General features: G+C 32.9%; 1 protein-coding gene across 1 annotated transcript; it reads left to right on the plus strand.

The window, feature by feature from the left end:
* Nucleotides 1-679: 679 nt before the first annotated feature.
* On the plus strand, nt 680-16,457 carry LOC132563453 (sodium/iodide cotransporter-like). Its single transcript, XM_060228211.1, has 16 exons — nt 680-1,012; nt 4,469-4,537; nt 7,037-7,088; nt 7,316-7,383; nt 8,302-8,382; nt 8,598-8,671; nt 9,186-9,323; nt 10,274-10,409; nt 10,936-11,024; nt 11,754-11,866; nt 12,136-12,206; nt 12,923-13,009; nt 13,598-13,836; nt 14,477-14,577; nt 14,834-14,958; nt 16,404-16,457. Exons 1-16 carry the CDS (start codon nt 680-682, stop codon nt 16,455-16,457), a joined length of 1,830 nt encoding a protein of 609 aa, XP_060084194.1.
* The last annotated feature ends 30 nt before the right edge of the window (nt 16,458-16,487 follow it).

A 16,487-nucleotide genomic window follows, 5' to 3' on the forward strand; every position in this document is an offset into this window, starting at 1 on the left:
AGGCATATCTAATAGACAAGGTAACTTTCTGTGGTTGCTAATATGTTGAAACTTGCAACTTATAAAACTAATTATTTTACATTGTTAATATGTATTTTCTATCAAATTAATCCATTATCAGAATAGTTAAGTACAACAGATACATTTTGATCATAAATATGAATCATGTGATGTTTTTGTTTATATGGCCAAAATGGCTGCCGTAACACAGTGCCTAAAACAGCAGCGGGAGATTAACATTCTTGTTTCATTTAGAGAGAAATATTGAGAAAACCAAGAACATTTTGACAGAAATATTAGACATTAGACAAATATTGCATGGCTATTAAAGTAAGATACCCATATAAATAGACAATATCCAGCTCCTTTAACTACGAAGGTGTATGCATAATATTGCTATCGGTTTCCGCTCCCATGAACAGAACGCACTTTGTCAACAGAGAGGTGTTCCTTTTGTTAAAAAGATAAATACATAGACAAAATTTTTATTCAAGTGAAAGCGTCGTGACCTCAGCGATTTAGTCAAAACTTAGTATAGTTCGTATTAATACTTTAATGAGTCGATGTATATGGAGCATATACATATACAACCACACTAAAAGACTCGTTTCACCAGATGTATTAATACAGTTAATTCATTTTTTTCTTTTTATTCAGATAACTGACAGTTGACACTGAAATGACGTTTCTGAAATGGGAGGATTATGCTATCATTGCCGTAGCAGTGATCATGTCACTTGGAGTTGGTCTGTACGTGTCTTTGAAAGGCAGGAAACACAAAACAACTTCCGAGTATTTACTGGGCAGTGGACAAATGACCGCTATTCCAGTGGCAATATCACTTGTTGTGTCCTATGAATCAGGCATCGCCATGTTGGGCGTTCCGGCGGAAGTGTACATGTATGGGATGCAGTGGTATTGGTCAAACATTGGTTTCTTCTTTGCTGACCTTTTGAATCGACATCTTTTGGTGCCTACACTGAAGAGATTGGAGGTTACAAGTATATTTGAGGTACTTTTCATGATTACTTCATTAGTTAAGAATTAGTCCGATAAATTGCCTCACCCAAATACATTGATATCGTTATAAGAAGGATTTCAAGATGTAATAATGTCCTCCCTATATCATTTGCACAATGTATTCATTGGAAAAAAGGAAAGATTTGTATTGAATTTTTAAGCGAAATTTTAGAGAATTCATTTTTGTTTACATCGTTATTGTGACTTTCCTCTCTCGGATTAATTATGATTACACGATTGGTGTAATTTTTCAAGGGCCTACATGCTAATCTTTCTTTTATTCTTATCTTGTCTTTGTTCCACTGAATTAGAATTAAGATGGTGTTGTTGTGTCATTATTCTGTTTGTTGTTTATTAAGGTAAACAATGTAACTTTGTTTGTAGTGTTTCCCATATTATCAACAATCTTGAAAACTTTAATCAATTATCTAACGTGTATTATAACTAAGAATGAAATGAAAATTTCCCATCAAGGGAATGAGCAGGATATATGATGCGCGTTAATGAAATGTACATAACATATACTTCCTGTCTTTTTGAAATAAGCATACGTCATCCTGTCTATGTCATTGTAACAAGCAAATGGTTTATATCCTTACCAACTGATAATGTGGAAAAACAAATAAATAGAGGTAATGCTATATCCAAGAAGCGCTGTAGTTGTATGGCATGACGACACCTCACGAATAACATTATGCAAAATACACACACATCAAAATCACCTTTCAAATACATATCCAGAATTAGATAGAGTGTAGCCAAGTAAAGTAAATTGTATCTTACAGCTGTGTCCTCATTCTAGGACTTGCCTGTGATGCTAAAGGTCTTAATTGGTAACACCTAGACAGCGAACGAGGAAAATCAGAGTCAGTCGAAATCATTCTTCAAAAAAAAAAAAAAAAAAAAACAACCGGAAAATTCACTAACCCTAAAATTCAACAAATTTCGTAAGTTTTATTAAGAAACAATGCAAACGAGGATAAGTACAAAGCAGGATGATTTTGTTGAAAGAAACGCTTCCGACACTATTTTCCATTTTCTGAGGTAGGCAAATGAGACAAATTTAAATGGTCATACAGATTTCGTTAATACCGCAACATTTGGCTGGATAATAATAAATCGGCATATTGTCGCCGACGTTTGACCGATATGTCTACTGCATCCTGTCACAATGGGCGATCTTTCTGATAAATACGGAGATGAAAATTTAGTTTTGTTTACTATGATTCTTATACTCGGTCAAATGTATTTTGTTTGTGTTTGCAGTTCCTTCAAATACTCAAATGGTGGTCCAATTTCCGACTGCTATTGAAAGCGTTTTTGAAATGAAAACTGCAATTTTAAAGCTCTTTTTAGGGATATGTCACCTTCTAGACCATGTTTTCCTTTTTCAAGCCGGTCTAATCATGAGATTAGTATGATTTTTTGTTTTTCCTTTCTTCCTTTTTTAAGTATTTTTAAGGTTTATCACATACGGTTGAGAAATAACAATGACAACTGATGTAGTTAGAACTGTTGCAATAACTAAAGAACAAATAGTAAAACAGTGCATAGAGGTTAATACCAGACAATATAAATGATTTCTTTACACGCCTTGTAAATTTAGGTCCAACCGAAGAACTTGTTATGTAATAAACGCCAACTTGGTGCGAAAAGTGTTTTATCACTTTTTATCCAAGTGACAATCAGTAAAAAATATTAAAGCGAAAAAAAACAAACAAAAAAAAAACAAAAACAAAAACAAAAAAAAAACAAAAAAAACAAAAAAAAACAAAAAACAAACAAAAAAAATCATAAAATCTGTGCATTTTTCACCCTAAGATACCTACAATTCAAACGGAAGGTTTACATACATAACAATATTTCCTTTCTGAAAGACGCTTTGATATCTTATGTCGATTAAAATGTGTACAACGCTTTGATATATTCAATATACGAGAAACTAGGATACATTAACAAGAGAGTGTGTAGATAACGAACACCAATGCTAATTCCATAGTCATAAAACGGACTTATTACGGCACAGAAATAGAAAATATATTCAGCTGTATGCCTCGTTCAAGCAACTGATTACATGACGTTTTGGAACTTACTCTTCCTCGACCAGGAAAACTTCTAGCAGTCAAAGGAGTTGTTGGTTGTTCACGAAGACAAACCACCCGGATATACGTATCTTGGCAACAACACGCTACGCGTCAAACGTCCTGACCAAGGCCGGTCTCTGGTGGTCCAAAACTGTTGATGCCGTCTTCACAAAGCGTCTACAATATTTCGGTGCAAACCAAATTGTCCGGCAACGTTAGTATTCAGTATGACGTACACCAGCTTCGATTATGCCTAAGGCGCGGCATTTGTCAGTTTCATTCAATCTTAGAATGGAGTATCAAAGACGTTTTCCAAAATTGTGTTTGTTTCGTTTATTTCAGGTAGTTACAATATGCTTTTACACATCTTTAGGCTAGAAACGCGTTTGCGATTGGTTATTGGCCGAGAAAGACGTGGACAAGATAGACAAACTAACCGCGCAGCTCTTGCCTGACAATGTAAATGACGAAGAGGCATACACAACTTACGTGTGTAAAGTTTCAATAAATAAATGATTAAATATTTATAAAAAAAATAATTCAATAATTAAAACAATTGAGCAATGCATGAACATTTAACACATGCACATGTTTATGTTAGTACATATATGAGAAAAAAATCAACATTTTCATTATCCAAATAAATTTCAATAAAACAAAGGAAAAGTATGAACGCGGAGTAATGTCACAAGGTAAACAAAAACGGAACCAACAGACAAACAAACGAGCATAAAACACGCACAGCTTCATATCATACAACGGAAACAGCAGACAAACTAACGACCATCAAACATGTCCAGCTTCATATCACACAACGGAACCAACAGGCAAACTAACGAGCATAAAACAAGCCCAGCTTCATATTGTACAAAGAAATGAAATATTTTTAAATGATATCACTATGACGGCTATAAAGCTTACCCATCAACCTACATCTTTTGAAACCTTGATTACGAGTTTGTCCATCAGTTCACGATTTCTTGCACGAAAATCGTGAAAATGGGGACAGGACCTTGCAATAGAATCAACTCCGGCATGTAAACACCATAAATAATATTCTACAGCGCTACAGCGATACTTAAAAACTCTCGCAACCTGAAGTTCAGTTTAAGTAGAAAATGGAGGAATACGGCTGATGTAGAAGAGTCTTTAGTGTCATTGTATGTCATTTATGATGTATATACGATAATCATTATCAATGAATGTCTTGTTATTTATAGAAAACATATCCTCAATGTACTTGATAGTGGCATCGATCTAATCACCAGTTACCATACACTGATGTTTGTAAGTTATGTTGTTAGACTTTACAATCAATGAAACAAATAGAAAATATGTAAATGTTTCTTTCATCTTTATCGCAGTATTTAGAACTACGTTTCAAGTCACACGGGATCCGAATGTTTGCTACAGTTCTAAGTATCCTTTCAGGGGTAGGTATTCTTGTTACTCTCATCCCGTTAAATCTGATGAAAAGTCGTCTCATATCTTTTTCTATTTAAGCGGAAAATTTTGTCTATATGAAGTATAGGCGACGATATTTGACTCTCTGTCAAACATTTAAGTGAAATCAAACCTTTTTTTATAGGATATTTAATTGCATATACTTACAAGAAAGGTTACATGAGTGTCAATATTGAATTTGTTTAACGAATTTAATCATTTGACACGTCATGAACACTTTGATAACATTTTTTGCACTCTTGAAAATAAAAAAAAACTCTCAAATTAAATTCCCTATAAAGTGAATTTTTCTCTGCTGAGGCAGTCATCAAGACCTGACTATATTTCTTACGATTTTGGTTACACTGGTGTGTGAACTGACAAAACAGTCCATTCATGTGATAAATAATGTTTCATTTTTACAATAATCTTATAAGTAAATTGGATTTTAGTATACAAGACTATATGACTTCGCCGTCAAATACATTTAGTTGGATTTTACATCAGAAATGAATACTATTTCGATAAAATAAGAAATATCTACACTACAACTCTACCTTAAGACCAACAGGTGATGTATTTATGTGTCATTCAAATCGCTTTGATATGTACAATAATGTATGATACCTTGGTTCAATATTTTTAATGTTTTCATTAAAATTGAAATTGTCTGAATTCCGCCTCGCAAATTCTGTAAGAAATGAAAGAATTTAAACTCAAGTTTAATTATTTTTGACGTGAACACAACGAACAGACATAAATCATACAACAAAGGCATTACTTAAGATAACATAAAGTGACGTGATAGTTTTATGAACCGTTTCAGGATATAAAGCATATATATGGTAATTTTTACGGGGTCAAAACGTTCACATTTTTTAAAAATGAAATGGTTTAACTATATAATCACGAAAACAAATTTCATGATCTGGATGTAAGAGGACAAATTGTAAACACGTGTCTCATTATTTCACGGATTAACTCTTTGCGGTCACATACCGCGAAATAGCGAACATATTCTCGCAAAGATAACCGACTATACGGCTATTAGAATGATAAACTCTTTTGTATTGTCAAATTAGTGGAGGATTTTTCTGCGCTCTCATTTCACAGACTTTTATTAATGGTGCATTGAATGATATTGCCTAAACCCCGCCTATACATATGCATGATAAACGACAACATCAATGTAAATTTAGATTTTTTTATGCACGATATTTCTATAATGTATTATAAATCAAAATGACAGCGAAGTACATTATGTTAACACAGTTCAGCCCTGATGATTATCACTTAAATGTCTCTATTTGTTAAGGTAGGTGAGCAAAGGGATGTGACCAGATAAGAGATATCCTTAACTTGAAGTATGTTTGTGGATTTATGAAGTTTACGTGTCTTTCGAGGAAATTTATCAGGGCCAATTAATTTGATCAATTTTAAATATGATTAAAATGCGTAAAGTTGATCAAAATTGTTCACCCTGTCAGATTTGAACGAACAGTTCTCTCTCTGCAAAGTTCCTGATTTTGTACATTACACACGAATTAACTTACCAAAATTGATGGATTGGAAAAAAAATTAAAAGAAAAAAAATTAAATTAAAAAAAATAAATAAACATTCCAAACGATCTCCTTCCTGTACTATTAATTAATGCATCATGATATATCACAATTACGGCTTATTTATTACTATTTTTTCTGATTTCATACACGAATTTCAAGATAAACGTATTGTTGCTCATTTTGAGTGTAGATGTTTGTACTTATATATTTTCTCAATTTCATATCGCCTTTTGTAAAAACAAAGTGCCGGGTGCTATGTTGTTTAATATGACTGAATTTTGCTCGGTTTTGTAAATTAAAAGTTCTTAATTATTTCCCCATACCAATTGGATGATAAAAGGTATAACATTTACAGTCACTAGATTCACAGGTTATGAAACAGATCAATTAAGATAGCATCCGCATTTGTGTTTGGACACCTGCTTATCATACACCATCTATCTACTCAAAAGAAATTAAGTTCATAAATGAAAGTGTACAAAATAAGTGTCAATGGAATATATCCCATAAGAAGCTAAAAATGTGAATATAGATTACACGATGCCTGGTATATTTACTATAGGACAGGGTTAAATTAGTAACGTAAGAGACGTGGATTATTCATGGAGGCGATCACCGCTAAGTCAAAGGTGTGCATTTCAGATCTGTAGCAATATCTGAGAAAGGGACTTAATTACGACGTTCGCGCTTTATTTGCCCTTTATTGTGTATTATAAATTTTATAAATATACCAACACGTTTAGGGTACATTAATTAAGGAAAGAGGTTTTCGTTCAGTACAACAAAGTGAGTAATTGACGAGATATGGAAAAGTTAAATAAATTTATATTTATTAGAAGGAATGTTGAAGGAACGCTAATTGATAGCAATATGATATTTACTGGTTTATCGGTGGTAGTTAATTTTACAGTTAACTTGTTTTGCAGCTTAACTATCTTGGAACGGTATTATTTGTTCCTGCAGCGACACTGGAGGAGGGTAAGGATTACAAGTCAAAGCGAAAATTAAGAGTAAATTGTGGTTCAAAAAGAACGGCTAGTTATTACACGTATAGACACTATTTGAAAAAACAGGTGTGAGGCTGCAAAATGATTAATCTGTGAACAAAGTCGAAAAGCGTTACGATGTTTTGAAGAGTTCGTGATGAAATAGTAATATAGTTGTTGGTGAATACATATTAAGCATGAATGCTTTTCGTGTTGTAGTGGCGGGGATTCCAGATTGGGTGTCCATTGTCGGCGTTATGGTCGTAGTGGTCATTTATACTTACATTGTAAGTTTATTAATGAAACAAAAAATATCATATCCATAATTAGTCAAAGTAATTACTTTCTCATGAAGTTTTTTATTCAATATAAAAAGGGGAGGTCCGTATACTTATCATTAATTGGCATTCTAAATGTTTGGAATACCGAAGCATGGTTAGCTAGTATTTCGTCTTTTGGAAGATCGCACAATGTATAGGTAGGGTTTCCTTCGTCATCAAGCAAGCCCAGTCCTTTTTGTTAACAGGAAATGTAATAATGTCTGCAGTCAAGGATGATGTCACTGGACCTTAGATGCAGGCACAATAACACATCTGTCATGTGAACCTTGAAGTGTCGAGGAACGCTGATCTGTTGTGTTTTCATTTCCGATTTCTAGCTGCAATTTCTTTATCAATGATGGACCGAATGGACTTCACCCACTGATAAAATGAAACCAATGCATCATGTTTTCATTTCGCCAATTATCTGGCATAATCGTCAACAGAAAGGCTTTTGTATGCGTTTATCTAGTGAACCATATAATTTTTTGGTGTTTGGTTTCCACAACATTACATTAAACAGTTCTACATCCGATTAGATTTCGGCCGTAATCATTCCACATTGAAAATAATATTTATGATAATATAATGTGCCATCTTTTATCGAATTTGTTGTAGTTATTGTCGAGAAATTTCTAATACTCTTTCTATGTACACGGAAATTGATTGAGAAGATATATGGTATGATATATTGGGATATATTCCAGGTGTGGTGTCAGTAACAATTGATCACGTTATGTAGTATTGTCCTGATCGAAAGATAAATGATAAAACATGTGAGAATGATAAAAGCAGAAGCAGGGACAATTTAGCAGTAATCCTTTCATCCTAATTTGAATGGACCAAAATTATTTGAAAGAGAATAAAATATTTGTACTTTTCTAGGGGGGATTTCAAGCCGTGGTGTGGTCTGACGTTATTCAAGCGATTTTGATGTATGTTGGAATATCCATACTTCTAATCAAGGTAATATTTCACAAAATATTTATTAAAGTCATTATTTGAATACATTACGATGACTATTTAATATGTTTCATTGCAAATGGTGTTTTATTCATAGATCAACGTGAAAGGAAAATCATATTTACGATTATCGAATCTAAATTATTTTAATAATTTAAACTAGGGCAAGTGGAGGTCTTAAAATATTATTTTCTAACATGCAATGTCTATTGAATCAGGGTACCATTGATGCGGGAGGAGTTGCGGCGACATGGACATCGTTTAATGACAAAGGGCGCATGAATCTTTTCAAGTATGCTAGACGTTTTCATTCCAACACTTGAATAAATCCTGACGTTGTTTGACGATATCACTTCAGTTAAGGGGTTTTTATCCAAACGAAATATCACGAATAGAAGGTTGCGATTTTGTTTGTTAAAGGATGTTGGTTGATTGGTTGATAATCATGACGATAATATTCCAAATGACATGCCATATTTGGGACGTTGTTTTCCTTCATTGTTTCATCTGTAAGGTTTATTGGAGTAAATATACTAAAATGAATTCAAAGACGATACTACATGTAACAAGTTTTATAAAATCATTGTATATATCTGATTTTTGTCTGTTGAGTATATGTATGTTTAGTCTCGAGACAGAGATCGGTACTGCTTGGGAGTGCCATGTTCTGTTAATGCAAAGTTCAATTCAAGATGGGGATTCTAAATGATAATTCTAGCAATATTTTTGCATTCTTACTTTTAATTCACCATATCTTTATAATGATACCATTATTTTATGCTATAAATCTTTTATCCCCCAAACAGCTTTGATCCTGATCCAACACTTCGACAGTCGTTTTGGAGCCTTGTTGTCGGGAGCACTATCTCTGGTCTAGGGGTACCACTAGCACAGGTGGCATTTCTGAGAATTAAGGCTACTCCGACGGTGAAGTCAGCGAAAAGGTATGTTGGAAAAGGCATCGTCCAATTAATATCTTTCTATCAACCTATTTAAATACTTTCTTTAGGTCTTAAAGTTTCAATATGATGTTACCACCATGAAGTATATACCGACCATGTCATACATTTAGTTACAATATGTAAAGTTAAGTGTGTTAAGCTTTGTTATTAAAAAGCACAAAAAGGCTAGCGTTTGGTGTGTAATAATATTAAACATGACTCAATGATCAGATTACAAATGATATCAAATAGGATCGCTGGTTACTTATAGAAAGTCTAGTATTATAGTGTGAAATATTCTATACTGTTTATGCCTTCACTGGTCTTACTTATTCGTCAAACACTTAGTGTAATTCCGGTAAATGATTTGTAAAGTCTAATTTGATTTAGCTATATAAAACGTTTGCGTTAGGGACTTACCACAACCACCATATTACCATGATTTGTTTCTTAAAGAATACATTTCAGCAACATTCTGGTATATATATTTTACCTGCAATGATTGTTTAGTAAGTAACGAGCTGTTTACTTAAAACTGTAAATGTACCAGAAGGTGTTTTATTCATAACATCACATCAGCATATTGTTATGTGAGTAAGATCCTAAGAGTACAATAAATATTAATAAAAATGGTAGGACAAATGGCGGAACGAATAGTGTACTTGCTTTCACAAGAAAGCAAACATTTAACTATATCACCTGACTTGATTTTAAGTTTGTTGTTTTCATTCTCAAAGCGCCAGATCTCTTTCGATAAACATTATCTGCACTGTCAATCCCGGCAACCAGCAAAGATACATATTACTTGATGAAATTCGTATTAGAAATGTAAATAAGTATTAGTAAAAAAAAAATAATAAACAAAAAACAAAACAAAAAATCACGCATCTGTATTATATTCTATTTATAACACCAACAATACGTTATTTACTTAGTTCCATGATTTCTTTCAGAATGTACCTCTATACGGCATTTGCTTTTCTCATAACTAACCTGATCTCCGCTGCTGAAGGAGTCGTTCTGTTTGCGTACTATAATGCAAAGGGTTGTGATCCATTGGAATCAAAGGAGGTGGATAATCCGAACCAGGTAAGTTTGATATCACTAACTAAAGTTTCAAAGTTGGTAGTATAGTTGAGTTATTACTTCTTGATGGATTAATTCGTAATATGTAAAACAGACAACTGATGTTAAAGGGGAATGTGGCCACAGAGCCGCAACAATGAATTATTGCTGATAACATTCACATGAATATGACACATTGGATATGTAAATATATATATCTTAATTGAGAAAACCTCCTTCCCCCCTAATCTATTAGAAATTAGAAACATGATATGACAATGTGAAACGAAGCTCCTACGATCTTTGATACCTATCCGCAGCTACCATGATACAACGAGACAGAATGATATGATTAAAAGAAATTAAACTTTTTGTAACAAAATTTGCATATATTCGAAACGATAACGCTTAAAGTCATGCTATAGGTCAAAGTTTTAGTCATTACTGACAATTTCCTGTTGATGTTCATTATTATTTAATTATTTTCAATATCCGTTTGCTTTGAAATGATGGAAGCATACAATATTCTGTTTATATATGTCACTTTCAGTTAATTGCAAACATGGTAGTCGCCATCTTCAAGAACACCCCATGCCTCCCCGGACTGTACTTAGCAGCAATATTTAGTGCATCATTGAGGTAGGAAAAAATGTTTATGTTTCGTATATTTACAAACTATTCTAACAGACCAGATCTAGTGTGATCGATCGCGTCTATGATTGCTTTTGATAGACTTGTGTATTAAATGAGATAATTATGAACTGATATACATATTCGTAGTTAGCAACAATATAATCCAGACCAGTTAAGACGTTGTCACTTCCTTCGAATAGAAGTTTTTTGCTTATTGGTAAAAAAATTATAACTTTATAAGTAACGACAATATCCAATACTCTGGAGCCATACAATCGGCAGGTATCAATAAGATATGAATATACAGTACATCATACTAAACAAGTAGAGTTTATACATTTGATAATAGAGTTTTGAAACGGAATATTCAGTCTTGATAAATTTTGTCAAAATAATCACTTTATTTTGAAATAATTTCTAATCATTGCAATGACGGCCTTCAGAAAAATATATGTCAAAAGTTTGGGAAACATCAATTACGAAAAGAAAGTTTAATGTATGAGAAGATAAGTGTGAGTAAATGACACACAATGGAACACAGTACATCTTAAATGCAACTAAATGTGATTTATTTAGTTTTGAAATAAACACAATGGATTCCTCTGAAACAATTTTAAGGAAAGAAAGCATTTCCTTCTTTCGGTTTTTTGCCATCATATTGTTGTCGAATTAAAGACCAGCTTATTAACCTAAATGGTATAATTATTTCTCATCTATATCTGAATTTCTCTTCAGCACGATGTCGTCCACACTGAATGGTCTTTCAACATTGTTTTGGGAGGACATTGTAAAGCCCCATACAAAGTCTATGTCGAATAGAAAGTCTACAATTATCACACAGCTATCAGGTAAGACGCATCATGATTACATTCATCATAAAACTAATTTTGGCTTTGTTGTATTTGTTTTACTTCAAGTTCATTATATTGTATTGTGGATACCTTAGCTTTGTCTTGTTCTGATGTATTGAAAAGTCAATCAGAAACCAAAGTGTTTTGTATTTGGAAGAATCTCCTGAGTTTTCTACGATAATTCCTTAGGAACAACGATAACAAAATAACTAATAAGAAAAAAATCTTCCATTCTGTATACAAAATGTAGTTATTGATATTTCCAGTCCTGGTGTTTGGAGCTATTGGTGTTGTCATTGCCTTCCTGGTTTCCGGTATTGAAGACCCAATTGTACAGGTGATAATGTCCCATTTTACTTACAATAGAACAAATATTGAAAACAATACCCGGTGACAGTAATTGTGACGGTTAATGATATATGGGTAGGGCAAAAGACAAAAAATTCCATTCGATAAGACCAAATATAACTTCTCTCAGTATGTAGAATGTAACCTAGAACACATATGACATCTTTGAGTATATCAAAAATTACATCGTACATTTGCTAAAGTACAAAAATAGATTCACTGGTAATTACCTTTCAACGAAAATTCTAATTAAGATACAGTAGAGCAAAACACCCAACTAAACAACACAAGGCAGTTTTTGTCCTCCTATGACTTTTCAGTGATTGCAACTGCTTAAAACGTGAAACCTAGGAGGCGAATGTAAAATATTCACAAAAAGTCGAATCTCAAAAATTGTACAAAAACACAAATGAAAAGCACATTTCAAAATACACACAATATACATACAGAGGGGCCAAATAATGAATAATGTTGCATCATACAGCTGTTTCGTCATTCTATGACTCGATAGTGGTGTTACGGGACTAAATCCTAAAACATAGAAAGGTACTATGATTGTACACGAAAATAATTACACATAGGAGTAAAAAGATGCGTTCTTATATAACACAGATGTCGTTACTTATTGCTAAAAAATCCAGTCTTGCATTGTAAGGAGTTGAGGTATTTGGATGGTCAGCATGAGATTTGGTTTACTTTTTTCAGATATTCCCAACTACAAGTTCCTGTTTAAAAGGAGCAATTACGGGAATATTTCTGCTTGGACTGTTTTGTCCACGAGCAAACTCATTGGTAAGATATTCAGTTACACTAAGCAGAAACTCACCTGTTAATTTCAACTTCATTTTAAAGATATTGATTCTACATCGTTGGTAAGATAAGTAAGTAAGATAAGTAATTACTTAATAATTGATAAATTATCATTGACTTCTGTAATCTTTCAGTCATCTTTATATTTCTACTTCACTGGTAAGATACCAATTTCAGGACTACTTAGTCATTAGTAATTTTTTATTTTAACAAAGTCATTGGTAAGATATGTAGGTAATTACGAGAGACATGAACACAATGGTAATGTATGATATTAATTGTTCTGACAACTTTAACATCCTTTCAAATGATTATCTCTTCCAATTTTCTTGACCCTTGAACAAAACATTTGACACCCTTTCATAAATTCAATTTTCCATTTTAGTTAACTTTCATATTCCTGAATATTCTTTACCTATTCAGTTGTCTCAATTATAAAATCATTTTGTAATTTACCGACCTTACACTGCTAAGATGTGTATATCTCCATCTTTTTAAATAATGTAATCTTCCCATCATTAGAACTGAGGCTCCGATTGTTACTGTTGACTAACATTGCGTTTGTTACAGGGAGCCATTGTTAGTGGATGTATGAGCTGTGCACTTGTTGGATGGCTTTCGATTGGACGATACGTAAATGGTGTATCCAGCGTGAATACAAAACTTGAACCAGCTTCTATGGAAAACTGTATATTTCCAAACGTTTCTCTTATCACCAATACAAATATGTCCAGCTACATAATCAGTACAAGTAATATGTCGACATTTGCATCATCGCAACCTCCCGATATTACCACCTCTTCGGGACCGTACGTAACTTTTTGTACAGCTTATCTCATTCTCCTCGTAATTGTTCATGAATTTCCAAGTTCATAGGTCATCTGACCTATAGCCATCGTGTTTGTCCGTTGTCATGCGTTGTGCATAAACTTCTTTTTTACATTTAAAACTTTCAAGTTGCAATGATGGGAAACTGCCAAAAATGTCCTGAGATAATCCTGACCAATTATTGGCATTTTTCGATTAAGTCCGAAATCCAGTATGCCTGTCATAACTATCATCTTAAAAACCTTTCGTATGTATCAATGGTGCCATGGGGATTAAGTTTGTCTTTCTGTTGCTCATATGTTCCTGATTTTGAGTTTGACTGAAGATGATGTTGACATGTTTTAATTTTCTTAATTTTCTACCTTTTTCTCAACTACAAATTATAACTTTTATTTCCAAAACATGTACTTCTATTATTCTGGATATGAAAGAAAACAGATTGATACTATCTCTCAGTTTATATCAGCAAATAAAAATCTGTCAAGATTCTTCGTTAAAAAAAATGATCAAAACTTATAATATATCAATTTCCAACTGTGTAATGGTAACTTTTGGTTAACATCGAATACATGTTCGTTTTGATTTCCATACTAACAACTTATTATCATTATTATCTTGCAGAGAAGGTGTCAACATATTTTACGCTATTTCCTACAAATGGCTGAGAACAATCGGTATATTAACTGTTCTCATAGCAGGATCGCTTATCAGTCGCCTTAGAAGTAAGTAACTCAATATTCTCTCGGATGCTTTCATGTCACAATTAAAGGAGTATCATTTATTTACGTTATTCAAAAATCCTATTTTTGGTGTCAGCTGCTTTGGAAAATGTAGTATACAACTGTACACGGTAAAATTGTTGAAAAAGGTATGTATAGGAAAAACCATTTTACTATATTGGCAAATTATTGTTTCTAATGATGAGTAAATATCGTGACGTGTGTATCAGAAAATTCATGTGGTTTACATTTTAACCAGAGCCAGATGCTGTAGACAAAAGTCTCACTGTTCCTGTGGGTGACCTGTTGTGTAGCTGTATACCGAAATCATTCAGACGAAAATATTGCTGTGGTTCCCAATACCATTCATCTACTCAGGATGACGTAAGTTATATTAAGCTTTGACAAGTTCGCAATCAGAGATTTCTTTTATACCAGCATGAAATAATCCTATTAAAAATTGATAATTATTTTTTAAGCTATGTTTTCAAATAATAAACAACACATGATTACATTAATCTCATAAATTAATAAAAAATTACTTTTAAACAAATCATTACGATAAAAAATTGCGTGACGTAACGAGACGTCATTAACAGCTTATTCGTGCCATTTTTTTTTTGTCATTCAAAATTCGGTCATGAGTGGGCTCGTTACATCTATTTAGAGTAAAGACGCATGTTCTCCGAGAGCAAACGTGACAAGTGGTTTGTTTACATTTTTTTGTCGTAAGAGTGTTGAATCTTAAGGATTAGCGATTTGTGAGAGTGATGAGTAGAACAAGAGCAGCTCGGTTATCAATTCTGGTTTTCCTTATACAACAGGTAGGGTGCTGCTGATGTTTGGTGATTCTCATCTAATTCATCATTCATTTTCGGCATCAAAGCAAAAGACATAAACCTGGATTGAAATCAATTCTTTATTTGTATGCCGGACTCAAAATTTAAAAGCAATATAAGGTTTTGTTTGGGCGCTGTGAGATTGCATTCTGCCTTAAGTAGAAAAATGTACAAAAATACTTACAAAGCTTTAATTGTATTTCCCCGACAAGACCATTATTTTACTTCTTAATGTTCGTGTATATTGTATGATATTTAAATATTGTATGCTGTTTCAATCCGGTTTTTTGTTTACATCATCGAATGACAGCGATGCACACACAGTTGGTAATCATTATCAAGTGGTTGAAGGTAGATATTTCTTACCGAGAAATGAGATGAAAAACATTGACAAATCAGGAAGCGGTTTTTTTTTGTACAAAAAACAAAATTATTATTAGTTATGAACATGTGTTTCTTTCGATCATTAATGGTGAAGGTATTTTATTCCGAATATCAAAAATTATCAGAAATGAAACAAGATTCACCATGATGTTTAGGACGAATTGCAAACAATATTCAAATGATTTCAAATATATCTAAATTCCTTACTCTTATCATTTGTTTAATCACTTAATGAATAAACATTTCAGTAGGATATTAAATTCAATAATATGATAGCCAATATGAGAAGGATGGCAGTTAAATAGCGAAATAGAGAGGTACTTTAGAAAATAGATGAAATAAAAACTAACTTTTATAACAAAAACTTAATTATTCGTGGTTGTGGTAGAATCTCAACAAACTGATAAGTCAAATGAAAAATGAAGTAAAAAAAACAACTTCTGCAACCCCAAGGAATGCTTCGCCAGTACAAAAAGACAGGCAATGAAACTGAATAGTTGTTTTTCCTGGTGGCACAGTGTTTTGCAGAATCTTTCTTTAGATATGGACAAAATTTATGTGAAACAATATCTTATCTTATCTTATATAAATGTTTCTTTGTTCCAGATATCACTTGATGACATTCAACTCGACCACGTCAAAACTTCCAATGGTCAATAGTGCATCGTAGTGGTGTGATGTAGTAACACT

Source organism: Ylistrum balloti, unplaced genomic scaffold, assembly GCF_031769215.1.
Source record: "Ylistrum balloti isolate Yb309-2 unplaced genomic scaffold, AGI_CSIRO_Ybal_v1 Utg371736, whole genome shotgun sequence".
Classification (NCBI taxonomy): Eukaryota; Metazoa; Mollusca; class Bivalvia; order Pectinida; family Pectinidae; genus Ylistrum; species Ylistrum balloti.

Bases quoted from the DNA above. Each gene is read 5' to 3' on its own strand.
- LOC132563453 (XM_060228211.1), top strand. From the start codon at position 680: ATGACGTTTCTGAAATGGGAGGATTATGCTATCATTGCCGTAGCAGTG. The intron at 4,538-7,036 runs GTAGGTATTCTT...CTTGTTTTGCAG, and splicing joins TTCTAAGTATCCTTTCAGGG to CTTAACTATCTTGGAACGGT. The intron at 9,324-10,273 runs GTATGTTGGAAA...GATTTCTTTCAG, and splicing joins ACGGTGAAGTCAGCGAAAAG to AATGTACCTCTATACGGCAT.